The 27,760-nt window shown below is 36.0% G+C and overlaps 2 protein-coding genes and 1 pseudogene across 2 annotated transcripts; 2 read left to right on the plus strand and 1 right to left on the minus strand.

Moving 5' to 3' along the window:
- Positions 1-7,258: 7,258 nt before the first annotated feature.
- Positions 7,259-8,913, minus strand: LOC142167140 (uncharacterized). Its single transcript, XM_075227298.1, has 2 exons — positions 8,856-8,913; positions 7,259-7,638 (listed from the first exon to the last, which is right to left on the minus strand). The coding sequence occupies exons 1-2, from the start codon at positions 8,911-8,913 to the stop codon at positions 7,259-7,261; spliced, it is 438 nt and encodes a 145-aa protein (XP_075083399.1).
- A 2,306-nt stretch (positions 8,914-11,219) lies between these two features.
- On the plus strand, positions 11,220-13,414 carry LOC107802188 (actin-related protein 6). Its single transcript, XM_016625642.2, has 2 exons — positions 11,220-11,374; positions 11,588-13,414. The coding sequence occupies exon 2, from the start codon at positions 11,814-11,816 to the stop codon at positions 13,110-13,112; it is 1,299 nt and encodes a 432-aa protein (XP_016481128.1). The 5' UTR covers positions 11,220-11,374; positions 11,588-11,813; the 3' UTR covers positions 13,113-13,414.
- Positions 13,415-24,296: 10,882 nt separating this feature from the next.
- Positions 24,297-26,898, plus strand: LOC107802186 (actin-7-like; annotated as a pseudogene).
- Positions 26,899-27,760: the final 862 nt, after the last annotated feature.

Below are 27,760 nucleotides of genomic sequence, written 5' to 3' on the forward strand. Positions count from 1 at the left end.
GAGAAGAAGTGGTAATGGTGGCCGAATGTACAAGAGGGGGTGAATTGTGGTCGATTAAAACTTAATTGACTAAATATGAGTTTAGTCGACTAGATTCTGCACAGTGAACAGTTAAAGAGAAATAAACCAAGCAAACTTAAAGATAACAGGACACAACAATTTTTATACTGGTGAGGTACTTACATCCAATTTCCCTTGGGTCACAAGGATTTTCTTAGATCTTTGATAATAGGTTACAATGGTGATGGTTTTGGTTCGCTCACCATCAACGATATTCAGCGAAAATAGCTTTTGTAATGTTGACACAACTCTCTTTTTGTGTTCAATCTCTTCCTATCTTTTATGACACATGTAGACTCAAGAATACAGTGTTTGTACTAAGAACTAGAAAGGTTTAGAACCAGTTTGTGTAGTTGCGTGTTTAATCCTTAAGTTTGCCAGTCTTCTTATAAGAGAGATTTGAGAGTTGTTGTAGATTTGTCTTTGATAGATGCACACAATATTTTACTGATATTTGATTCAAGAAAGGTGCCTCTAATTCCTTCATGAGAGATGGGCTGGATTTAATAAATCCAGGGAGTGATTCCATGCTCCATGCTTTGTTAAAGAAAGGAGCAGCACTTCAAATTGTCTCCATTTGATGGGCTGGATTAATTTATCGAGGGAGTGCTTCCATGCTCCATGCTTTATTGGGGAAAGGAGCAGCACTTCAAATTGTCTCCCATTATGTTGTGTTTCCCTTTCACTTTGAATCTCCTGTATTACAGAATCTGCATACACTTATTTCTAGATTTGCAGGTGAGTTACATGTGAGGCAATAGTTCAAGATACATAGCCATTGAGTGGATCTTCATTCCTTTTAGCAATGTTGTTGCTCACCAGAATCTGCATACACTAATATAACATTAGTCAAGACTTCTTTATGGATATTGATCATTATTAAAATTTTAAACTTAACAATCTCCATCTTTTTGATGATGACAATAAGCTAAAAAAAGTTTGACTAATTTATGGATACTTCCCTTTTCTTTTCAAGTGTGCTCCCCCTGTCTTTAAGCTGGTTGTTGATTTGAATAAGCACTTTTGAATCTGTAGCTCACCTGTAACTTACATGTAACACACCTGCAACTCTTTTTCTTTTCTTCTCCCCCTTTGACATCAATAAAAAAAAAGTAAGAGAAACTACTTGCAGTAATAGTACTAACTAAGAAGGCATAAAATTTGTACAACTAAGCAGTTATAGTGAGCATAGTCGACTAATGCTCACCCCAAACACAACCAAAAAAGATAGTCTTAAACTATCAAACAAGGCAAAAAGGATTGTCTTAAGCCTCCTAAACATTCAATGCCTTCCAAGGAAATATTTCTGGGTGTTAATCACTTTAGTGCAGAAGCTTTCATAAGAGGCACCAATGTCCTTGGTGACTTTGGTTAGCTTCTCAGAGACATCCTGCATGGCCCTGATTCCTTGCCTCCTTGTGGCTTGAAGAGTGATCCTAAGCTTGGCCACACCTGCCCCAGTTTCCTTGGTTACTTATCTAATCTTGTCTACCTGCTCCTGCATAGAGGTTAGTAAATCCTTGATACCTGTAATGTTGTGTTGTATCAGCATCAGCTGGTCTGAAGAAGAGGATTTGTTGGCTTCAGATTTTAGTCCCCCACTGCTCTGAGTAGGGATGACTTCTGATGCTTTGTCCCTTTTAAGACAAGTTCCCTCAATTAAGGTATACCTCATCATGGCAAAGGCAGTCTTGTCATAGGTGCTGGAGATAATCTTTGGAACATAGAGAGATAGGTCCACTTTCATGACTTTCAGGATGTGAGAAATTAGTAAACCATAAGGCAGGTTGCTCGCAGAAGAGGAAACGTCCCTGATACTTTCAAGCATGTATTGACGTACCCAGAAAAACCAGTTTATAGCTTTACCATTTACCAAACAATACAGAACAAATACATCTCTAAGAGACAAAGTACTCAGAGAACCAGTACGGGATAGCAAAGTGGTTGTAATAATATGGGCTAGAACACGATGTTCAAACTTCAAGTTCTTAGGACCTATATCAGGGGGGAGGGGGGGGGGTTTCAGAAAGAACACTTTTGGTCTCATCAAAAGATACTTCAAAATTATCTGGCTAGGAATGTTGCACAAAGAAATTATATCCAACAAACTTTATAGCAAAGATTTTTTCAAACTGATAAGAATCAAGAATGATGCGAGTTCCAAAGACCATGGTTTCTAGATCGTATTTATCATTCATAAAAAGGTTTGCATAAAACATGCACACGGGATCTTCATAGACAGTATCACCAACAGTAGCAAATAGTGAGACAAGTTTCTGAGTTTCAAAAATAAACAGAACATCACAGTGAGAGTTTTGCATAGACTTTAAGCTTACAGTGTGACCAAATGCAATTAACTTTCCTTTGAAGGCGACAAATCTAACCTCTCTTCAGGACCATAGAAAATCATCTTGTCTTCAGGACCAAACTCTATACTTTCTGTTTTTCCCATTTTCTGAGAGGATTGTTTGGGGATGGACTCCATTGGTCTTTTTCCTGCCCTCTTTTGAGATATGAGGATTTCTTCTTGAGAGCCACTTGATTCTTCTTTAGTGAGTAAGTGATCTGTTCTTTCGGAGGATTCGATATCAATAGGGTCATCTTTGGTTTTCTTGAATCGGTGGCTTCTTCTGGGTATGGAAGAGGAGGGAGAGGGTTTTGCTTTATCCAAGAGTGGAAGAAAACAGAGAGAGAGAGAGAGAGAGAGAGAGAGAGAGAGAGATTTGGTTCCTTTGAGAAAATAGGAGATACACTCGAGAGAGAAGGAGTTAAAAAGCACTAGAAAGGATTTCTCGATTTCTCGAGACGTATGAAAGGCAACTGAAAAGTTTCCTTCTGCAAAACTACACCGTCAGTTTACCATAAATAAGTGTGAAGACTAGTCAAGTACTAAGAGATTTTTTTCTTTTGGCAAAACTACCAACATACATTTAAATAAATAAAAGTAATCATGGGACACATTAACCATGGTTATAAGGGAATTGTACAAATGCCAACTTTGTTCAGAAGAAAAAAAATCTTTCTTCAAGCAAAGGTTTTGTAAAAATATCCGCTAACTGATTTTCAGTATTAATAAATTCTAACACAATATCTCCTTTAGCAACATGATCACGTATACAATGATGCTTGATCTCAATATGTTTAATCCTAGAATGATGCACAAAGTTTTTTGATAAACAAATTGCACTAGTATTGTCACACATAATCGAAATAGAATTAAGACATAAATCATAATCTAACAGTTGATGCATGATTCGTATTACTTGTGTGCAGCAGTTGCCTACTGCCAAATATTCAGCCTCTATGGTGGATAAGGCCACTGAGCTTTTTTTCTTACTGTGCCAGGATATAAGGGATTTTCCAAGTAATTGGCACGTTCCACTTGTGCTTTTTTTATCAAGTTAAAATCTGCATCTGAAAAACCTTTGAAATTGAAATTTTCCAAACTTTTATACCATAAGCCATAGTCGACTATCCCTATCAAATATTTGATAATACGTTTAACAACAGTCAAATGAGACTCTTTAGGAGCTGACTGATATCTAGCACATTTGCAAACACTAAACATAATATCTGATCGACTAGTAGTAAGATAGAGTAATGAGCCAATCATACCTCGATACATTATTTCATCAACACTCTTACCGTTTTTGTCTACATCCAAAGTAGTTGATGGACTCATAAGTGTTCCTATGGCCTTTGCATTAGACATACCAAACTTTTTGATGAGTTCTTTCGTGTACTTTGTTTGACTAGTGAAGATTCTTATCTGTACTTGCTTGATTTGAAGTCCAAAGAAGAAAGTTAATTCTTCCATCATACTCATTTCAAATTCTCCTTTCATGATGTTTGAGAAATCCTTGCACAAAATAGTGTTAGTACTTCCAAAACTAATATCATCTACATATATTTGTATAATTAAGTTACCTAGAGATGATCGTTTGATGAAAAGAGTAGTATCAATATTACCTTTGTCGAATTAATGTTCAACTAAAAATGAACTTAGCCTTTCATACCAGGCTCTAGGAGCTTTCTTTAGGCCATACAAAGAGTTTGGATAATTTGTAGATATGATTAGGAAAGGATTCATTTACAAATGCTGGAGGTTGCTTAACAAAACTTCCTCAGAAATAAATCCATTCAAGAAGGCATTTTTCACATCCATCTGAAATAGTCTGAAACACTTATGAGCAGCATAAGCTAAGAATGAGAATGGATTCTAACTTGACAACAGGGGCGAAAGTCTCCTCATAATCAATCCCTTCTTGTTGTGAATAACCTTGAACAACTAGTCTGCTTTATTTCGCACGACTTGTCCAGATTCATTCAACTTGTTTCTGAATTCCTATTTTGTTCTAACAATGGATGCATTTGGTGGCTTAGGAATGAGTTCTCATACTTTATTTTTCTCAAATTGATTAAGCTCTTCCTTCATTAAAGTTATCCAGCTTTTGTCACCAAGTGCTTCGTCTACCTTTTTTGGTTCAAGTTGGGATATGAGAGCAATATTTGATGTATGCTTTAGAGATATTCTAGTTTTCATCCCTTCCTGAGGGTCTCCAATGATATGCTTATGAGGATATCCAGGTTCACTTTTTCATTCATTTGGGATGACTAATTTTGACTCTTTTTCAGCAAAATTGGTTGGATCGATCAAAGTGGACTCCTGATTTTCTGTAAGATGCACAGTCGACTGATCTTGCTGATCAACCATTTCTTCAGAGGCAATTTCACTTGTATCGATAGACTTTGGCACTATGAAAATTTCTCCATCTTCAGGAAGATGACCATTCTTCAAATGAGGGATAGTATCCACAAAAATAACACATATAGATTCTTCAATGGATAAGGTACGCTTATTAAAAGCTCTATATGCTCTTCTGGAGGGAGAGTATCCAAGAAAAATACCTTCATCGCTTTTGGGATCAAACTTACCAAGATTATCTTTTTCATTGTTGTGAATAAAACACTTACAACCGAAAGGGTGAAAATAACTGATGTTGGATATTTTTCCTCTCCATAGTTCATATGGAGTCTTCTTGAGTATTGGTCGAATAAGGCATCTGTTGATGATATGACATGTTGTATTTACGGCTTCTGCCCAGAAGTTGTGTGGGAGAGAATTTTCCACAATCATGGTTCTTGTCATGTCTTGTAGAGTTCTGTTTTTACGTTTTACTACTCCATTTTGTTGTGGAGATCTTGGGGAAGAGAAATGTGAGAGATCCCTTGATCATTGCAGAAGTTCTCAAAAGATTTGCTTTCAAATTCTTCTCCATGATCACTTCTTCTGGAGGAAATGTAGTAACCTTTTTCACGCTGCACTTTCTTGCAAAAGACTTTAAAGTTTCTTAAAGCTTCATCCTTGTGACTTAGAAAAAAACCCAGGTGAATCTAGAAAAATCATCTACTATAACAAAAGCATACTTTCTACCACCTATACTAGCAGTTCTAGTAGGTCTAAAAAGATCCATATGCAGTAGTTGAAGAGGTTTTGTAGTGGAAACAATGTTTTTGACTTTAAAAGAGGATCTGGTTTATTTTCCTAGTTGACATGCATCACAAATTTGACCTGTTGAAAAGTCTAGTTTTAGAAGACCAATGACAAGATCATTTTCAGAAAGTTTATGAATAGTATGCATGCTAGAATGACCAAGTTTTCTATGTCATACGCAAGGGTCATCAAGAATGGAAGCTAGACAAATTTAATTACCAACACTATCTAAGTTACTGATAGTATAAACATTTTTGTCCCTATTTCCAGAGATAATAACTTTACCTGATTCATCTTCAATAAACCAACCATGTTTTTTGAAACGAACCTCGTAGTCATTGTCACATAGTTGACTAATGCTGAGAAGATTGTAACCAAGTTCATCAACCAGATATACTTCATCTACATCACATGTTGAGCTGAGATGTACTTTTCCAACTCCAATTATATTTCCTTTTGATTTATCTCCAAATGTAACTGTTCCTCCATCTAGTTTGGTGATAGTTTTGAATAATTGTTTGTCACCGATCATGTCTGGAACACGCGCTGTTAAGAAACCATTTTTCTTTTCGATTCTTCTTGTGGTACTCCTACAAAATAAAATTACTTATTTTTAGGTACCTAAGCCTACATGGGTCCTGAATGGTTAGATTTATGAGTGTTAGCTTGACTAGAGGATTTAGGTAGCCAGACCGATCTCCTATTGTCCTTGATCCTGCAATGGTAAAAAGTATGATTAGGTTTTCCACAATAAAAACACGACGGATTTTTTGGATTTTTAGAATCCCTTTCTACTATGATTCTGTTCCTGCACTGGTTAGTGTTGTGATCATTTTTACCACAATAAAAGCATCCCTGAGAGTTTCTAGTTCTAATCAAAGATGTATTAGGAACAATCTGATTTGATTTGACATAACTATGACTTGTGGATTTTCATAATCCATTCAGTAAAAGTTGAAGTTCATTAACTTCATCTTGAAGCATGTCACGCTCAATTTCACAAACTTCCAGCTTCAAGGCCCAGTCTTTCTTTTCTCTTTGGATTTTTCTGAGTTCATTTAGAACTCTTTCAATATCTGCAAGGGCAATATCAATAAACTCTTGGAGTTCATAACAGTTGGGACATGTAGGAAGACGTACCTTACTGGTTCCCTCGTCTGCCATAACACAAAGTTCACCTAAGTCTTCTTCCTCGTTTGCCCCTTTGTCTTCCATGAGCCCAAGCTCACCCGAGTCCTTATTGCTATCTTCTTTTATGACCATGAAACACATATTTGCAATTTCTTCATGGTCAGATTCTTCTTCATCACTCTAGGCTCCAAAAGACTTCTTCTTTTGAAAGTTCCTGCTGAGCTTTTTCTTCAGTTTGGGACAATCAGTTTGAATGTGTCCATATTTTCCACATTCGTAGCATATTCCATCATTTTTATCGTTTTCATTATTCGTCCTTCCTTTTCTGAAGTTTGATCTACCTCTTCTGCTATTTCTGTTTTTCCTCATCATGCTTGTTACAACTTGGGAGAGCATGGCTATGTTTTCATCATGTTCTCCTCCTTCCTCTTCTTCTTCATTTTCTTGTTCAGCCACAGTTGCTTTAAAAGCAACCATTTTCTTCTTTTCTTGTTGAATTTGCCTGTCTAAGTGAGTTTTTTTAAAGGCAATTAGATCACCTCAAAGTTTATCATAGGACATTTTGTCAAGGTCCTAACATTCTAGAGCAATAACCTTGGGCTGCCAAATTGTTGGTAAACTTCTAAGAATTTTTCTAACCTGTTCTCCGCTTTTGATTGGTCTACCAAGAGATTTTAGATCTCCAAGGATTTTGTTAAACCTGGAGAATATTTCCTCCACTGATTCTTTATCTTTCATTTGAAATAGTTCATAGTCACGAACTAGAAGATTGATCCTTGTTTCTTTCACCTTATTGGTTCCTTCATATGTGACCTTCAATTTATCCCACATTTCCTTAGCAGTTTCATAACTTGAAATCTTTTCATACTCTTCTCCATTGATAGCATTATACATAAGATTTTTTGCTTTGGCATTCACAGTTATGACAATAGCTTGTTCATCAGTGTAATCATCTAAGTCAAGTGGATAAAATTGATACTATGACTTGACCATTCTCATCTTCCTTTGGCGGAATTGGAAGATTTCCCTTTTTGATCACACGCCAAACTTTGATGTCATATGATATAGTGTATGTTTCCATCCAAACTTTTCAGTCAGAAAAGTGTTGTCCGTTGAAATATGGAGGTCGTACCTTAGAGGTTTCTTCTTGAAATAATGCACCGACGACTGTGTTTGATCCCATGATCTTTTTCTCACTAGCTATTAAGCAAAGTTTGTGAGTCTTGCTCTGATACCAATTGAAAGTACACGGGGGGGAAGGGGTGAATTGTGGTCGATTAAAACTTAGTTGACTAAATATGAGTTTAGTCGACTAGATTCTGCACAGTGAATAGTTAAAGAGAAATAAACCAAGCAAACTGAAAGATAACAGGACACAATAATTTTTATACTGGTTCCGTACCGGTGAGGTACTTACATCCAGTTTCCCTTGGGTCACAAGGATTTTCTTATATCTTTGATAATAGGTTGTAATGGTGATGGTTTTGGTTCGCTCACCATCAATGATATTCAACGATAATTGCTTTTGTAATGTTGTCACAACTCTCTTTTTGTGTTCTATCTCTTCCTATCTTTTATGACACATGTAGACTCAAGAATATAGTGTTTGCACTAAGAACTAGAAAGGTTTAGAACCAGTTTGTGTAGTTGCGTGTTTAATCCTTGAGTTTGCCAGTCTTCTTATAGGCGAGATTTGAGAGCTGTTGTAGATTTGTCTTTGATAGATGCACACAATATTTTACTGATATTTGATTCAAGAAAGGTGCCTCTAATTCTTTCATGAGAGATGGGCTGGATTTAATAAATTCAGGGAGTGCTCCATGCCGAGATCCAGGGAGTACTTTCATGCTCCATGCTTTGTCGAAGAAAGGAGCAACACCTCAAATTGTCTCCATTTGATGGGCTGGATTAACTTATCGAGGGAGTGCTTCCATGCTCCATGCTTTATTGGGGAAAGGGACAGCACTTCAAATTGTCTCCCATTACGTTGTGATTCTCACTCAAATTATCTCCTATTATGTTGTATTTCCCTTCCACTTAGAATCTCCCGTTTTACAGAATCTGCATACACTTCTTTCTGGATTTGCAGGTGAGTTACATGTAAGGTAATGGTTCAAGATACATAGCCATTGAGTGGATCTTCATTCCTTTTAGCAATGATGTTGCTCACCAGAATCTGCATACACTAATATAACATTAGTCAAGACTTCTTTACGGATATTGATCATTATTAAAATTCTAAACTTAACCGTGGCAACGAGTTATACAATGGCCACAAATCGTACATGTAGGGGAAGATGAATAGGAAAAGAAATACTTAATCTAGGCAATTGATAGCATGATTGTGTTGCAAATGATAGAGGAAAGCAGAGCGACTTCTGTGACTAATACTAATCATATACAGTTATTGATACTATATAGGATAACAATTTGTACTTTTTAAACAAATATTTGGAGGAAAAAATTAGTTGTACTGTTTTAATCCTTAAAGTTTCCTCCAAACAATGGATTAAAATGACATTTTTAAAATTCCGGCAAGGTCCTTTTTTATTTTTATTGTTTGTTTTTGGATTAAGAGGGTTCGCTTTCCATTTTAAAAGGTGAGGAGTATCGTTTCCTCACCCTAAAAGGTTAAGGAGTAAAGTGAAATTTACTCTAACATTTGTGTACTGAAACTATAATTGTACGATGACCGAATATTAATATGATTATTGAATTGGTGTAATTATTATAATAATCAGTTAATGTAATCCGGGACGGAGCTAGCCCTTCAGATATGAATTGGGCTGAATTCAGTAATTTTTGTCCAAACTATGTATTTGTCTTAAAAAATTATTGAATTATGCACAAACTATTAATATAAAACCGAGTAACTTAAAAGAATTAGAATACTAAACTCATAAGTTTCAAATCCGCCTATGCATGTAATTCAAACCAAACAGACTAATAGCTTGTTTGGCCAAGCTTATTCAAATTCAAAATCACTTTTTTTTTCAATTTTTTTTTCCTCAAAGTTGTAGTGTTTGGACAAGCTTTTAAAATAAAAAAAAAATACTTTTGAGTACAAGCAGAAGCAGTTTTGGAGAAATAGAAAAAAATAACTTCTCTCTAATAACACTTTTTTTTAAAAAATACTTTTGAAAAAAAATATACTTAGAAGCAATTTTTAAAAGTTTGGCCAAAAAGTAATATTAGAATACTTCTACTTTAACGTGTCATTAAATGCATTTTTACTCCTTAAGTTTGCTAAAGGTTAAATGAAAAAATTCATAAGTACCCCTTGAACTATAATCATATTTTCAACTACACACTTTTATTTTAGGGAGTGTCCTCTTATCCCATAAAATATTTTAGAGTAGAATTATTTTCACCCTAAAGGCTTATGTCGACACAGGTTCATTTTTACTTTGGGGGGGGGGGGGAGGGGGATGGTCCTATTATCCCCCTAAACTATTTTAGAATAGAATTATTTCCACCCTAAAGGCTTATGTGTCAATGTGTGTGTATTCCACTCTCTCAAAGAGAATGAGGAGTCAATTTTTTTAATTAAAAATATATTTTCTTACCTTTCCTTTTATTTTTCTTTGCCTTTTTCTATAATATTCTTTTCTTCTCTTCTTTACATGAGGTTCATTCGAACACAACATACACCGACAACGTCTGGACAAAAGATTCTGTCATCGGAAAGAAAATTCGCGCCGAAAAAATGGAGTCCTTGAAATTCTGACGATCACCTATATTCTTTCTTTCTTTCTTTTTCTCTTCCTCCAACACACTTTCAAGAAAAAAATATACATATATAAAGCAAAAAATCATCAGATTTGGACAATAAAAATCTGCCACCGGAAATTTTTTTCGTGCCGGAAAAAATGGAGTCCTTGAAAATTTCGACGACCACCATTTTTCAGCTTATATTCTTTCTTTCTTTCTTTCTTTCTTTTTATCTTCCTCCCACACATAAATCACACTTTCAAGAAAAAATTATACATATATAAAGCAAACGCACTCAGATCTGAACAAAAAAATTAGTCACCGGAAAGTTTTTTCGTGCCGAAAAAAATAGAAAAATGGAGTCCTTAAAATTCTGGTGACCACCATTTTTACGCCGCCCATAATCACTAGTGATATTCACCATCTAAAAGTCTTCCACCACAATAGTCATTTAAAGGCCTCAAACCAAGAATAACAACAAATTAGACTTTTAACAAGTTAAAACTTTAAGGAATTATTTCATATATACAAATCGTTTCATCCATGAAAGAAGAAAGAAGACTATATTAATTATATATGAATCAATTTATCTAAGAGAAAAGGAGAAAGGATGAAAGAAGACTATATTAATTATATATGAATCAATTTATCTAAGAGAAAAGGAGAAAGGAAAAGAAAAAAAAGAAAAAAAATTAATTTTAATGAAATATACATGTGTCAAGCGAGTGTTGTTAACAGTCCAACAATAGTTTGTGTAGTTAAAAATATGGTCATAGTCGAGGGTTAGTTATGTATTTTCCCAAGGTTAAATACTAAAGGTGACTGTTAAAAAATTAACAAAATGCAGCAGTAAAAAGCGAAACCCACGAGTTCCCCCAATTCATGAACCCTAACTCTCTCAACAAAAGATGTGAGAAGAAAACTCAACTGAAAACTCAACAAAAGATGTTAGTATATAGTGATGAGATCTAACTATCGGTAAGTTTGCTCTGTGTTTCTTGCAAGTTGCTTTCCTATTTTTCATTTTTTTTTCCAATAGAGTTAAGAAGTTTTTACCATAGTTATTGGAACATAGGAAGAGAGATCTTGAAATGTTTATTACCAAGCCCCTATCATGTCATCGTTATAAAGTCCTAGTTTACTGCTTGACCATCTATTGCTTATGGTTTCCACTTTACTCTTTCGTCTCAGGTTCAACGCTAATAGACTTTAGTTACTGGCTAGAATCACTGAACTTCAAGAGAAATCGAAAGTCTATGATGCTGCCGACAGTGAATGTACCGAGCCTGAGATTGAAAGTTGTCATACATGAAGACTGAATTAATGGAGATTGAGGAATTGGGGGAAAAATTGACCTACTCCAATAGATAATTTTGGCTAAAAAGATTTGGTTTGGTATTCAAAAGGTAGAGCCAAAATGAATAGCGTTGTAGTGTTGGACAATGGCGCGGGCCTAATCAAGGCTGGAATAGGTGGCGAAAGAGACCCAACAGCTATTGTCCCAAACAGCACTGGGCGTCCACTCTCTTCCAAGAAATGGCTTATGGCGGATCAGCTCCTTTCCTCTGACGTGGACCTTACTTCCGCCACTGTCCGCCGCCCTTTCGACCGCGGTTACCTTATCAACCCGGACCTCCAGTCCTCCCTTTGGTCCCATATCTTCTCCAACCTCCTCAACATCACTCCTTCCCAATCCTCTCTCCTCCTCACTGAACCCCTTTTCAATCTCCCTTCAATACAACGCTCCCTTGATGAAATCGTCTTCGAAGATTTCAATTTTAAGGCTCTCTATGTTTCGGATTCCCCCTCTTTGGTCCATCTCTATGAGGCATCTCGTCGCCCTTATGGGATTGTGTCTAAAGCCCAATGCAGCTTAGTTGTGGACTGTGGATTTTCGTTTACTCATGCCTCACCCGTGTTTCAGAATTTCACATTGAATTATGGAGTCAAAAGGCTTGATCTTGGTGGGAAAGCTTTGAGCAATTTCATGAAGGAGTTAGTGAGTTACAGGAGCGTTAATTTGATGGACGAGAATTTCCTTATGGATGATGTAAAAGAGAAACTCTGCTTTGTGTCTTTGGATGTTGCCAGGGACTTGCAGATTGCTAGGAAACCGGGAAATGACAATTTGTTTAGGTGCACGTATGTGCTTCCTGATGGTATTACACATACTAAGGGTTTTCTAAAAGATCCTGAAGAAGCAAAGAGATACCTGTCTTTGTATAATGATGAAGCAGCTACGAAGCAGCAAGTAACAGCAGGAGAACAAACGGATAAGCTGCGGAGCAACGATGCATCAAGAAGAATTGATTTGACAAAAAATGAATTTGGGTTGACAAATGAGCGGTTCCTCGTCCCAGAGATGATGTTTCGTCCAGCTGACTTGGGACTGAATCAGGCTGGACTTGCAGAGTGCATTGTTAGAGCTATCAGTTCCTGCCATTCTCATCTTCAACCTCTTCTCTATGAGAGCATCATTTTGACGGGAGGCACTACTCTATTCCCTCATTTTGCTCAAAGACTAGATATGGACCTTCGGCCACTTGTCCCAGATAAATACCGTTTAAAGATTACGACTCAAGAAGATCCTATACTAGGCGTTTGGCGTGGAGGATCACTCTTGGCATCAAGTCCTGATTTTGATGCAATGTGCGTCACCAAAGCTGAATATGAGGAGCTGGGATCAGCTAGATGTCGAAAGAGATTCTTCCACTAACTTTTGTTATGTTACTTTTGAAGTTTACAAGTCTATGTTCATCTTTGGTGTTAAATGGAGGGAGAAATTAGGAGGATCGCCGGCCTCTACTGTTGCAATTGAGCTAAATATGGATGTGTTCTGAAATGTTTCTTTTTCTTGTCAGTTTCTTTTATGTATTTCAGGCCAAAATTTGTTGAAGCCTAATCTAACTGAAAGGAAATGTTAATGGCATCTTCAATACCAGAAAAACAAAAAATGGTCCAAGAGCAACAATCATGAGTTCGTCTCTCCCCTTATTATTCAGTTTTTATACCCAACCATATATGCGTTTATCTGTATGCAATACCGAAATATAGACCCGCTATCTATTGGTTAGCCTTTTCTTCTCCCTGTTTTCTGGCACTTTCTGTTTACCAGGAAAAGTCTATGTTTCTCTCAACACTCTCAACACTGAACTAGCAATAAGAAGTGGTTGCGATTTCATAAATGTAAGCTTCAATTTGTCTCTGTTTCACTTGCAGTCTGTTGATCATATTGGTTATGTGCTTGGCTCTTGTTATTGGTTGCTCAACTATTTGTTGTGTAACTGGTTAACTAATCTTTATTCTAGATTCAGTTTGACACTTGGTTTGATGATTTCATGTAGTTCTGATCTAAAATTTTGTTGACCATGAAAACAACAACCCAGTATAATCCCATTAGTGGAATCTGGGGAGGGTAGTGTGTACGCAGAAAGTGGTTTAAAAATAAGAACGTGCATTGGTTGTTTCACGGCACTGTTTAACTGCCTCACAAAGTGAAGGAAGATGAGACCTTTCTGACAACATGGAATGCTTTGCAGTGTACCTGAAATGATAATTGGCCCTGATTATCTGTATAAGTGTCTTCACTAAAAGAACATTAAATATTTGTTTGTGTACTGGCTCACAAGTGATTTTGCAAGGGAAAAGTCAGACTGATGGTTGATCGCTGGGAGAGTTATTCATTAGATTTTAAGGGGAAGTCATCGAGCTAAAAGGATTTATAAGATAAAATCTGTTCTATAAAACTATTTTGTTTGATGTTGGTGTGAACTTCTCCCCGCCACTTACTTCCTACGCCGGACTTCCTGAATCATCATACTGATGGAACCTCCCATACCCCATTGGGTTGGTCTTTTTTTGCCACATTGTATGTTGGGAACAGAACCCCTTTGCCTGCCAACAGTAACCACAAAATTGGGAAAAGATAGCTCAATATCATTTGAGAGGGGCTATGAGCTTCCTGATGGACAAGTCATTAAAATTGGGGCTGGGAGGTTCCGTTAACCCGAGGTCCTCTTCCAGCCATCGTTGGTTGGAATGGAAGCGACAGGAATTCATGAAAAAGCTTACAACTCAATCATGAGATGCGATGTTGGTATTAGGAAAGATTTATTTGCAAGCATTGTTCTTAGTGGTAGATCAACTATGTTTCCAGGCATAATAGATCGTATGAGCAAGGAAATCACTGCTCTTGCTCCAAGCAGCATAAAGATCAATGTGGTTGCACCACCTTAGAGGAAGTACAACGCCTGGATTGGGGGATCAAAGCACTTCCCTCTGCAGTTTCAAACAAGTTAGTTTCTGTTTGCTTTACTTCAGGATCAGTCAATCGTTCAATTTTTAACTCTTTTATATCCTCTCTTGTCAACTTCCCATGCAGATGTGTATAACAAAGGGCACGTATGATGATTTGGTCCCTCAATTGTCCACAAGAAGTGTCTCTAAGCTTGGTGAGCTTTTATATCCTCTCTTGTCAACTTCCATGTAATGATTTCTATTTTAATGAGAGATCAGTCGATTTATATTTCAATTAGAGATCATTTTTTTTTTCCCCAAGTTATACCCAATCTTGTGAACAGTGTGATATTTTAGTTTCTAGTTGTTCTGTTATCATGCTAATTTTGCTGGCTCGGGTTTATGCTTTTATTTCAAGTGATTTGGCTAGTAAGCCATGAAAATGGTGGATCGTCTGCGACTAATGTTTGTTCTATTGCTTTTCAGGTTAGACACATTCTGAGTTTTGTGGAATGCAGATTTGCTTGGCCTTCCTGGAAAACAAGCTCTTTTGGCTTGGTTATGCAGTCGAAGCCCGACTAGAAAGAGTACTCTGTGTACATCCCCATTTGCAATTCATGACCATTTTAAGTATCAACAAATATTTTAAGTGTTACCAAAGTAATGTGCTAGCAAACTGCTATAATTCACCTCCTTCTCTTCGAGTAATTTGTCAGATTTTGCATATTACGCCATGATCGATTTGCAAGTTGCAAGTTGTATAATAAAACATTACAATTAGCAATAAAGGTATAACAACATAGGAAACCAAATATATGTAATACATTGTTTGGTCTAATGAAGTAGTAGCATTTGTGTATTGAAACGAAAAGTTAATTTTTTGTACAATGATCGAAAATTAATATGATTAATGAATTGATATACTCTCTCTGTTTCAATTTATGTGAACCCATTTGATTGAACACGGAGTTTAAGAAAAAAAAGAAGATTTTTGAACTTGTGGTGTAAAATGAGGTACATATATTTTGTGTGGTTATAAATCATTACATAAAGGTAAATTGTTTCCAAATAAGGAAAGAGATCATTTTTTTGACACAGACTAAAAATGAAATATGTTTATATAAATTGAAACGGAGGGAGTAATTATTATATTAATTTGATAATGTAATCCAGACCAAACATGCTTAGGAGGGTGTTTGGGTAAGTCTAAAAGTGGGTCAAACTAGCTTACTCAATTTGGTGTTTGGTGGATGTCAGCAGGACTTCTTTGCAAAAATGAGTTATAGCCCGTTTGGCCGTGATTCTAAAATTGCTTATTTTGAGTACTATTAAAAAAAATACTTTTGGCGAGAAACAGTTTGTGTTTTGTTAATTAATTTGACTAGCACTTTTGATTAACAATTAGTGTTTGATCAAGTTTTTAAAAAGTGATTTTATGTGTATTTTTTCAAAAGTATTTTTCAGAAAAGTATTTTCGGGGAAAAATTACTTTCAGCTTTTCAAAAACTGCTTATGGTTTTTTTCAAAATCACTTTTTTTTTTCTTTCTAGAAGCTTAGTCAAACATTATAATTTTGGGAAAAGAAATACTTTGGGCCCAAAAAAAAAATTTGGCCAAACAGCTAAATTATTTTTAATTTATATGACACAATTTGATTTGACACGCTGTTCAAGAAAAAGAGAGGACTTTTTAAATTTGTGGTTGTTAAAATACTTCTTCAAATCAAACGGAAACTACGGAGCATATATTACAAAAGATTTGGTTTGGCATTGAAAAGGTAACAGAAAGCCAAAAATGCAAGTATTGGTCCAACAACAATAATATATTTCATTTATATGCATTTACAGTTATTTACACTTCTCTCTCTCTCCAAATAATCTTTCTCATTCAGCTTTTATGTACCAAACTACATTATATATTATCATTGCAGGTTCTTTATCCATTGCAATGCTTTAATCTAAATTCTAGATTGTGCACCAGTTTTTGTGGGAGTATTTTCAAAATTTTAAAATAGCTATGTGTCTTTTTATTTTACAAGTATCCTATTTTCCAAGAGGCTTCTTGCATGAAGCCTTAAAATCAAGTGTCGACGGGCTTTGACAAGTGGCTATGCAAGTCTTCATGCATGGAAGACTAGGTACACTTGTTAATATTGAAGCCAAGTGGACTAATATATTTGGACAAGTGTTAAAAGTGTCTCCACACTTGTCATACATGCAACCTACCTACTTACCTATAAATAGGTTGTGGATTATCCATCATACTCATTTAATTATCAACCAAGAATTCATCTTGCTAATCATTACTTTCTTCCTACAATCATTACCTATTATTATTAATTATTCTCTCCAATTTTCTGAACCTGCTGGATTTATTATTTAATTTTGCTGATTCCTGTATCCTCTAAATAAATAGAGGTAGACTTGTTTAATCCTGGGGAAACATTTCACATTGTTGAAATAGTTTCTTAGGACAGTGCCTAGCACGACTCAAGCCAATTCGTGTATCTGCTCACAAATAATATTATTGCAGTATTATCATTATTTTCGGTGATATTTTCCTACAATCTAAGAAACTATGGCAAGTAATACTACTACGAAAATTTTTGTTGGTGCTACCAATTTTGGTGTTGTCTCCGCCGCTACTGTTCTACCTGTCCTGCCAGATATCCATGGTATTGCAAATACGTTATTGCATCCACAACTTTGACAGACACTAATGTCAAAATACAGGTATGTGAATAGACATGGTTACATATCTAATGCTAATATTAAAACCTTCGAGAAAAATGCACCTCAATGCAAGAGAAGAGTTGGGATAAATGATAATCTCGCTAAGTCAAAATTAAATTTGACTAAAGCGGATAATATAGTTGTTACGGTCATTTTTCAAATAAATAATGTGACCAATGTGAGAGATTGAGTGATAGACTCTGGTGCTACTAGGCACATTTGTGCAAGCAAAAATAAATTTTTGTCTCACACCCAAGTTGAGGAAGGAGAAAAAGCTATTTATCTTGGTGACTCAAGAACAACTCGCGTTCTTGGGAAAGAAAAAATTCTTCTCAAACTCACATCTGGTAAAACTCTAGCATTGAGTGATGTGTTGCATATACCTAATATCCAAACCAATTTGGTTTCTGTGGGATTATTAGGAAAAGTTGGAGTGAAGATTTTCTTTGAAAATGATGAGGTCGTACTGACCAAAAATAATATTTTTGTGGGTAATGAATATTATAACCATGGTTTATTTATGCTTAATATTTCTGATACTAGCAATGAAAATGCATCTTCTTCTACCTATATGGTTGAATCTGTTTCTTTATGGTATGCTAGACTAGGACATGTTAATGTCGCTTATATAAAGAAAATGCAGTCGCTAGGATTAATATCTGATTTAGACTCAAATAATATTAACAAGTGTGAAATATGTGATGAAGCTAAAAGTACTAGAAAGACTTGTTTTTCTATAAATAGAGAAACTGAATTATTATCCTTGATTCACACTGATTTAGGCGATTTCAAGCAGGCTATGACTAGAGGTGGTAAAAGATATTATGTGACTTTTATTGATGATTTTTCTAGATTTACTAAGTTGTATTTGCTTAGAAACAAAAATGATACTTTTAATGCTTTTATTTCTTATAAAACTGAGGTTGAAAATCAACTTAGTAGAAAAATTAAGAGAATTGGATCAGATAGAAGTGGAGAATATTTATCTTAAAATAATTTTTGTGAAAAGAATGAAATTATTCATGAAGTAACTCCACCTTATTCACCTGAGTCAAATGGAGTAGCTGAAAGGAAAAATAGAACATTCAAAGAGATGATGAACTCCATGTTAGTTAGTTCTAATGCTCCTGATAATTTGTGGGGTGAAGCTATATTATCTGCCTGTCACTTACAGAATAAAATACCACATAGAAAAACTGGCAAAACTCTGTATGAATTGTATAAGAGTTATAAACCTAACTTGAAATATTTAAAAGTGTGGGGTGCCTTGCTAAAGTTCTTTTGCATGAACCTAAAAAGAGAAAAATAGGTTCTAAAACAACTGATTGCATGCTTATTGGATATGCTGAACATAGTATTGGATACAAATTTCTTGTTTTAAAAAGTGATGTGCTTGATTGCAATACTATAATTGAGATAAAGAATGCTGAGTTCTTTCAATATATTTATCCTAATAAAATTTCTCATACACATGTTGAAACAAATAATGAAATTACCTCTAATGAAGAATTGAGAAGGAGCAAAAGGCCTAGAAAAGAATATTTTTCTTATGGAAATGATTTTCAAACTTTTCTTGTTGATAATGAACCATCAAATTATTTTAAAGCTATATCTTCTTCAGAAGCTAATTATTGGAAGAGGCAATAAAAGTTGAAATCGACTTTATTTTGAAAAATAAAACATGAATTTTAACTGATTTATCTCTTGGAGCAAAACCTATTGGTTGTAAATAAATTTTTAAAAGGAAATTTAATCCTGATGGATCTTTAGATAAATATAAAGCTCGGTTAGTAGCAAAAGAGTTTTCTCAAAAATAAAATATAGATTATTTTGATACATTTGCACCAGAGACTAGAATTGCTTCTATTCGAATTTTAGTTGCCTTAGCTTCAATCCGTAAGCTTTTTATCCATCAAATGGATGTCAAAATAATTTTTTTAAATGGTGATTTAGAAGAAGAGATTTATATGGTTCAACCTGAAGGCCGTGTCATTCCTGGACAAGAAAATAAAGTTTGTAAATTAATTAAATCTCTTTATGGCATTAAACAAGCTCTCCTAAGCAGCGATATGAGAAATTTGAACAAGTCTTACTGAGAGACAATTTTTCTTCAGTTGAGGTAGATAAATATGTTTATACTAAAGTGGTAGACAATGATTATGTGATAATATGTCTATATGTTGATGACATACATATATTTGGTACAAGTTTAAATATTGTGCAACGTACAAAATTATTTTTGTCTGCTAATTTTGATATGAAAGATCTGGGTGAAGTAAATATTATATTGGGAGTTAAAGTTATAAGGAGTTAAGATAGCATGATGTTGTCACAAGAATATTTTGTTGAAAGACTTCTTAAGAAGTTTGAATATTTTAATGTTACACCAGTGAGGACTCCTTTTGATGCTAACTTTCAGTTTAAAAGAATAACGGTGACCCAATTGCTCAGTATAAATATGCTCAGATTATTGGGAGTCTAATGTATTTAATGAATTTTATAAGACCTAATATAGCTTATGTTGTGTGTAGATTGAGTAAATATATTCATAGTCCCAACAACGAGCATTGGTCTGCATTAGCTAGACTAATAAAATATTTGAGAGGAACTATAAATTGTGGTATCCTATATAGTGGATTATCTTCTACTTTAGAAGGATACAGTGATGCAAATTGGATCTCTAATTCAGATGAGACAAAATCCACTAGTGATTATGTATTCACCCTTGGTGGTGGTGCAATATCGTGAAAATCAGCTAAACAAACGATCATTGTTAGATCGACTATGAAATCAGAGTTTGTAGCTCTGGAGTTAGCTGATTCCGAGGCTGAGTGGCTAAGAAACTTCTGAGCTAATATCCCTTTAATAAAGGACGTATTGCCTCCCGTGTCTATGCATTGTGATTGTCTAGCAACAATAGCTATTGCAAAGAATAAATCTTATAATTGTAAAAGTAGACACATGAAATTGAGAAATGATGTCATAAAACAACTGTTGAGAGATGGAATAATTTCTATTGACTATGTGAAGTCAGAGATAAATTTGGCCGATCCTCTAACTAAACCTATAGGAGGAAAATTAATTCTTCAAACCTCAGAAGAGATGGAGTTAAGACTGACATGTTGTCAATAGAGATGGTAACCCAACATATGTGATTGGAGATCCCATGAAGTAGGTTCATATGGGTAATAACAAGTCGATATTGGCACTGAAGCACTAAAAGAGAGTACTTGATTGCTACTAATTGACAGGTTGAGTTATAACTCTCAATGAATTCATATTCCTTATGGATAGTGTATTTAAAAGAAGTATACACTTAATGAATTCACCTATATGAGAGTGGAGTGGGCCACTCTTATGAGATTTTGGCCTAGTCTCTAGAGCTCTCATGAATAACCAGGCACGCGCATGACCTAGTGGTGCAAAACCGCGTTGAACAACAAAATTGTGAGGGTCGAAATGTGACTAATAAAATCTCTGACTTAGAATAAGAATTATTGGTTCATAAAAATATTTTATTTCACCAGTAATTCTGCGAGTTAAGTTTTATTGGTCTAAGTTTGGCTCATAGTTCTGAAGACACCAAACCTAAGTTGCCTGGACACGGGTGCGGGTATCCGACACAGGTGTGGATCTAGAGGTCGGATATTTCGAGATGTAAATTCTAAGATTCGGGGATACAGATCCTAGTACCGATACAGGTGCGGGGATCCGACTAAAAATAATTCAAAAAAATAAAAATATAAAAATATCTCTAAATTATGAGAAATTTTGTAGAATACTTGCATATAGCTTATAAAGTGTGGATTTCTTTTTAATTCTCAAGTTGTAGATAAGTAAAGGATTGATTTCCTAGATAAGGTATGCTATTTCTTCACATTTACCTAGTTTTGGTTCTAATTTCGAGAATCAAATTGTATTTTGTCTCGAACTTTTCCGTCCGTCGTGCTCAAAGTACCCAAAATTATTTGACCAGATCCGGTACAGATCCCATACCCACACCCATACTAGTGTTGTATCGACACAGGTACGACACCTAAATTGTCGTGTCAGAGCAACTTAGCACCAAACCCATTACATTTGGACCATGCAAAATCCACCAAGTCAATTCTTCCATTCATTTATCCTTGTCCTATAAATTTTGAAAATATGTGGGAATTGTGAGAGTATTTTTAAAATTATAAAATAGCCATATTTTTTTTTATTTTACAAGTGTCCTATCTATTTCCAAGAGGCTTCTTGCATGAAGCCTTAAAGCTAAGTGTTGAAGGGTTTTGACAAGTGGCTATGCAAATCTACCGTGTGTCTTCATGCATGGAAGATTAGATACACTTGTTAATATTGAAATCAAGTGGACTAATATATTTGGACAAGTGTTAAAAGACTCTCCACAGTTGTCATACATGCAACCTCCCTAATTACCTATAAATAGGTTATGGATTAGCAATCATACTCACTCAATTATCAACCAAGAATTTATCTTGCTAATCATTACTTTCTTCCTACAATCATTACCTATTATTATTAATTCTTCTCTCTATTTTTCTGAACCTGCTGGATTTATTATTTAATTTTGTTGATTCTTGTATCCTCTAAATAAATAGAGGTAGGCTTGTTTAATCCTGAAAAAATATTTCACATTGCTGAAATAGTTTCTTAGGACAGTGCCCAGAACGACTCAAGCCAATTTGTATATCTGCTCACAAATAATATAGTACTATCGTTATTTCTGGTGATATTTCCCTACAGTTTTTTTGGTTTTTCTCTTACACTCTAACTACTGAACTAGCAATACATGGGTTCGGTTTTATCAAGATAAGCTTTAATTCTGATTGTTGATCGATAAGGTCTAGTGTTATTTTGCAATTTTCCCATATTTGGTTTGCTTAGTGTTAGTAAAATATTTTGGAGGAAAATGACTTCCCCGATGGAGGTAAATATTTTTCAAAACCCTCTTTCAACCTTCCCCACCCCTACTACCAAACCCCAATCCACTTCCTCGCCACCCCGAGCCCCCAGACCCTCGACCTCATCCCGTCCACCCCCAACCTTCCCCCACCCCGACACCCCTTTGCCATCCTCCAACCCCACACCATGACCTACCTCGCTCTCCCTAGCAAACCCCTACCACCAACCCAGCCTGGCCCCTCCTTCCCCTGTCTCGTCCCACCCTTTCCTTCCACCCTCGACCCACCAACGCCTGCCACCCCTCCACGGCTCCACCGCCTGACCCAGACTTCGCGACACGAAACACAGAAGTCGAGGGCCGGGGTCAAGGTCGGGGTCGGGGGTCAGGTGTCGAGGTCTAGGGCGTGGGATTATAGTATTTGTCTAAATTATATAAAATGCTCTTGAAATAATATTTTCTTTTTACTAACCAAACACCAGAAAATTAGTAAGAAAATCGCTTATTTTTCAGAAAAATATATTCTAGGAAAATATTTTCCATCATACTTAGTAGGGCTGCTTATCGGACGGATTGGGTGGTTAATTACTCTTAACGGTTTGGCTTAACGGTTATCGGTTTTTAAATGTATTAATCCGCTAGCCACCCGATAAGATATCGGGAGGATTGGTATCGGTTTAGCTCTTATCGGGCGGTTTATCGGCCTAATGCAATCTATATTGCGTGCATTAATTGTTTGCTGACCGCCTAGCATACAAATTCAGAATAGGAAATTACACATTGAGTCCAGACATACATGTCTGTTAACGCCTACATAAGAATGATGTAGTGTGTCATGTGTTGTAGAGTGAAAAAAGCAGAACACATTGTAGGCTACATTACATCCCAAAACAGACTACATATGAGTCCAGACATACATGTCTGTTAACGCCTACCATTAAATCCCAAAGCAGACTACATTACATGAGTCCAGACATACATATGTCTGTTAACGCCTAGCATATTAATTCAGAATAGAAAATTCCAGTCTATATTCAAAGTGAGTCCAGAATACATATTTCAAAATGATTAATCCATAAGTGAGCAGTCTACACAGAAATGTTTGGCCTGCAGCTAATGCCTAACAATGCTTGAATTTCTGCAGCTTCAAAGTTCAAACAACAGCTTCAAATTTCTAACTTAAACTCTCAACCAGGCATTTCACGCTATATCATTAACCATACAAACATCACCGAACAAAAGGCAGTTATGTATAGAAATAGGGATGGATTATAAGCAGTAAATAATTTACAGAAAATGCAAATGCGCTCTTTCCCCAGAACATAATTCAAGACAGTACTATCGTCAATATTGTGAGATAAAAGTTGTGGCACAACACTACTGTTCTTCTATTAAACACAGACAACATGCATTGGTTTAATAAAATAAAAGCAGAGGTGAACCATAGATAGCAGCTTAAACAATCTTGTTGTAGGGTGGGAGAATAAGCTAAGCTAATAGCTGGAAGAAGTGGAAGAAGTGAAAGAAGTGGAAGGGTTTTTGATATTTAATATATATATTCTTAACGGCTTAACGGATTATCCGTTAAGAAAATTGAATAATCCGCCCCCAAACCGATAAGCCGTTAATAAAAAAATTTTAATCTGTTCCCCGTCCGTTAAACCGTTACCCCGATACCAATAAGCCATTAAGCTTCGGTTTCGGTTCGGTTTTCGGTTTCGGTTCGATTTTGAACACCCCTAATACTTAGTATGATGATTTCATGTGGTTCTGATCCAAATTTTGTTGAATATGTTTTGGTCGGATGCAATTATTTTTATCATCCTAATCATGTAATTAAGAGTTTTGGAAAATCCATGTTTTGGGCTTTTAACATAAGTGAGATAACTTCGTATTGCTTGAATTAACTCCCGCTTCACCAATGCTCACAGATTAAGTTGTAACTTTCACTTTTTTCTCTGTATTTGTACCAGTGATGTCTTACGTAAATTATACTTGCAAATTAAATATTTGCAGTCCTTACATGATGGCTGATGGGAAGGATATTCGACCACTTGTTATTGACAATGGAACTGGAATCGTCAAGGTTAGTTTGAAAAAACGTCTTGTAATTTCAGCTCCATGCAATGGTGCTAATGAATAATAATTCTGTCGTCGTTTCTTTAGGCCGGCTTCGCTGGGGATGATTCTCCAAGGGCTGTTTTCCCAAGTATAGTTTGCCGTCTTTGTCACACTTTCGTTGCAATGGGACAAAAAAATGCCTATGTTGGTGATGAAGCTCCGTACAGAAGATATGATTTTAGTCTGAAATATCCCGTTGAACAAGGTATAGTAAGCAATTGGGAAGATATGGAGCAAATCTGGCACCATACATTTTACAATGAGTTCGCTGTTGCTCCCGAGGAGCATTCCGTTCTTCTGACTGAGGCACCATTTAACCCCGTGGCAAACCGAGAGAAAATGACTCAAATCATGTTTGAGACATTCAATGTGCCAGCCATGTATGTTGCAATCCAGGCTGTTCTCTCGTTGTATACTAGTGGTCGTACAACTGGTAAGCTGTAGATTGAACATTAACATATTCTAGTTCTTCTCTACCGATTTGATTAGTCATTAATTTCGTTGCTTCCCAACAAGGTATTGTGGTTGATTCTAGGGATAGGGCGAGCCACACTGTCCCCATCTATGAGGGACATGCACTTCCCCATGCTATCTCGCGGTTAGATCTTGGTGGTGGTGATCTTACATATTATCTCGCGAAGATTCTCTGCGAGAGTTTATGTTGCACTGGATTTTGAAAAAGAGATTGAAGAGGCAAAAAAATACATCTCATCAGTTGAGAACGGCTATGAGCTTCCTGATGGACAAGTCATTAATATTGGTGTTGAGAGGTTTCGTTGCCCTGAGTTCCTCTTCCAGCCGTCATTGGTTGGAACAGAAGTGATAGGAATTCATGAAAAAGCCTACAACTCAGTCATGAGATGCGATGTTGATATTAGGAAAGATTTATTTTCAAACATTGTGCTAAGTGGTGGATCAACTATGTTTCCTGGCATAGTATAAGAACGTATGAGCAAGGAAATCACTGCTCTTGATCCAAGCGACACAAAGATCAAAGTTGTTGCACCCCCTGAGAGGAAGTACGGCGCCTGGATTGGAGGATCAATTCTAGCTTCCCTCTGTACTTTCGAACAAGTTAGTTTCTTTTTGCTTTATCTCCCTGATCAATCAATCAGTGTATTGCTAACTCTTTTAAGCTCAAGGGATTTAGCAGCTAACACCTATGTCCATGCAGATGTGTATAACAAAGGGTGAGTTTGATGAATCTGGTCCCTTTATTGTCCACAGGAAGTGTCCCTAAGCTTGGTGAGAACTTAAACTAATCATCTTTTGTTAAATAACATTAAATGAGTGCTTCATATTAAGTCAAAGTGGCCTGCTCTTTTTTGAAGTGTTACCCAATCCTTTAAGCAGTTTATGGTTAACATGCTATTCTTGCTGGGCTTTTCTTTATCTTTTTCTTTGTAATATAGCTAGTAAGCAGGAAACTGGTTATAGTGATTTTTGGGTTACGAACACTGGTTATGCAAGCAGAGTTTTTGATCGAGCGGAATTTGGATTAGCTTTCTTAACTATATTTACAAGAAAATATATCTGATAGGTGGATGTGTAATTGCAGAAAGTAGATCTTCGTTTTTATGCTTAGTATTCTAATATTTGGATTGGTTTTTTATTTAGCTTTGAAGATCTTATAGCCGTTTGTTATTAGTTTGCAATAAGACAACACAACTTTTAACATGTTGTGTACAAATAGCTGAAAAAAGCAAGCTCTCATTCCATGTTGTGTGTTTGACATGGATTCTTGTTCTTATGTTTTCTCTTTGTGTGTTTTAACAATTTAACTTTTTTGTTACTGCTGATATGTGAGTTACGCGTTTGCCACAAGTTTGAACTCTGCCATATAACAAAAGACTGTTATTTAAGTGGAGAATGGAGGCTCATTCCACGAGTTTCAAATTATGCAGCACCTACTCTCAGGAGTTTGCGATTATTGAAAAGGTTTAAACTAGTTATCAGTTTATTCAGTATTTGTCTAATTAAAAGCTAGAGGGTTCTTTTTGGAAAATCCCATGGTTTGAACTTCTGACAAATTGTAATGCATTCTTCATCTTCTAGATATTCCGTTTTTGTTACTACAGATTATTGTTTAATCTGTTGACCTTTGTATAGGGTAAAATATGCCATGGCACGTGACCATCCAAAGGAGGGACACGTGGAACCCAAGACGGGAGTATGATTAAGACCGAAGGCAGCTGATCCGTTTGTCACCGGAAAGAATAACGCTCATAAAGATGTGATAAATAATCTTCGCCCGGTAGCATTTAATAGAGAATATTCCGTGGCATTAAGAACGATTACCCGTTACAGGAAATTTGGCATTTATGTTCACCGTTATATCTTCATCAATGACCCTCATAATTGACATTAAAAGAGGGGCACGATCACAGGATCTCCTTCCCTACACATATCTATAAATAGTCAACTCAGTTATCATTACAAGGGACATAAATTTTCTCACAAACTTATGCTACATTCTATTCAAAGTTTAATACAATCTTATCTTCTTACTTTTCGATTCCAATGCTGTTGTGCCCGGAAACTCTGTTCTCGGAACTGCTGTTTCTGTTATTTCATCTCCATTTCAAGGCTAAGTATTGCATAATTCTTCAATTATTTTATTATTTCAGGATCAATTTAACTCACTTGTCTAAAAATCACGTATAAATTCAACTATACCATTTTACGGTTAAATAGTTTGACGCCCACCGTGGGGCCTAGACAACCGTACGATTAAATTGATCCTTGCATTTTTTACTAACGTGTTTTGATTATTTTATCTTAGAAAAAATCATAAGAAATGGCAGATAACGTCGTTGACAACACATACAAGCCCGAGATTCGAGGGGATCATCCTCATTTCGAGGACTCAGTCAGTGATACCCACAATGAGGGGAATGGAGCCACACCGTTGCATGACAGGCAATATCCTCGACATGTTCGGGGGATAACTCCCAATGATGTTGAGGAGGAACATGTCGTTAACGCGGTAAGGCTTTGCAAGAGCAACAAGCGATCATTCTAGACCACCTCACGCGATAGGATAAAGTTATGACGGAGTTGAAGTAAGCGCTGTCGGGGGCTTCAAATAATGAGAATAGACGAGATTTGATTCCTCCCATTGCTCCTGCGAATAAAACAATACAGAGGGTCGACAACAACACTCCTAGGGGCGAAGTTGGCTCTGATGGGGCTGGGGGGAGCGGATTCGGCCTAAATAACGAGAATGATCCTTTCAAGAATGAACTTCTATGGTTTACGAGGGAAGTGAATGCCCGCATGGACCAAATCCCGGGTGCACCACCAGTGCTGAAAGGCCAGGACTCAAAGAAGTATATTCAATTTCCATACAAGCTAAATGCAACACCAGAT

This window comes from Nicotiana tabacum, chromosome 12, assembly GCF_000715075.1.
Source record: "Nicotiana tabacum cultivar K326 chromosome 12, ASM71507v2, whole genome shotgun sequence".
NCBI lineage: Eukaryota > Viridiplantae > Streptophyta > Magnoliopsida > Solanales > Solanaceae > Nicotiana > Nicotiana tabacum.

Bases quoted from the DNA above. Each gene is read 5' to 3' on its own strand.
- LOC107802188 (XM_016625642.2), top strand. From the start codon at position 11,814: ATGAATAGCGTTGTAGTGTTGGACAATGGCGCGGGCCTAATCAAGGCT.
- LOC142167140 (XM_075227298.1), bottom strand. From the start codon at position 8,913: ATGATCAATATCCGTAAAGAAGTCTTGACTAATGTTATATTAGTGTAT. The intron at 7,639-8,855 runs GTGAGCAACATC...CACTTGACTTAG, and splicing joins ATTAGTGTATGCAGATTCTG to ATGATTACACTGATGAACAA.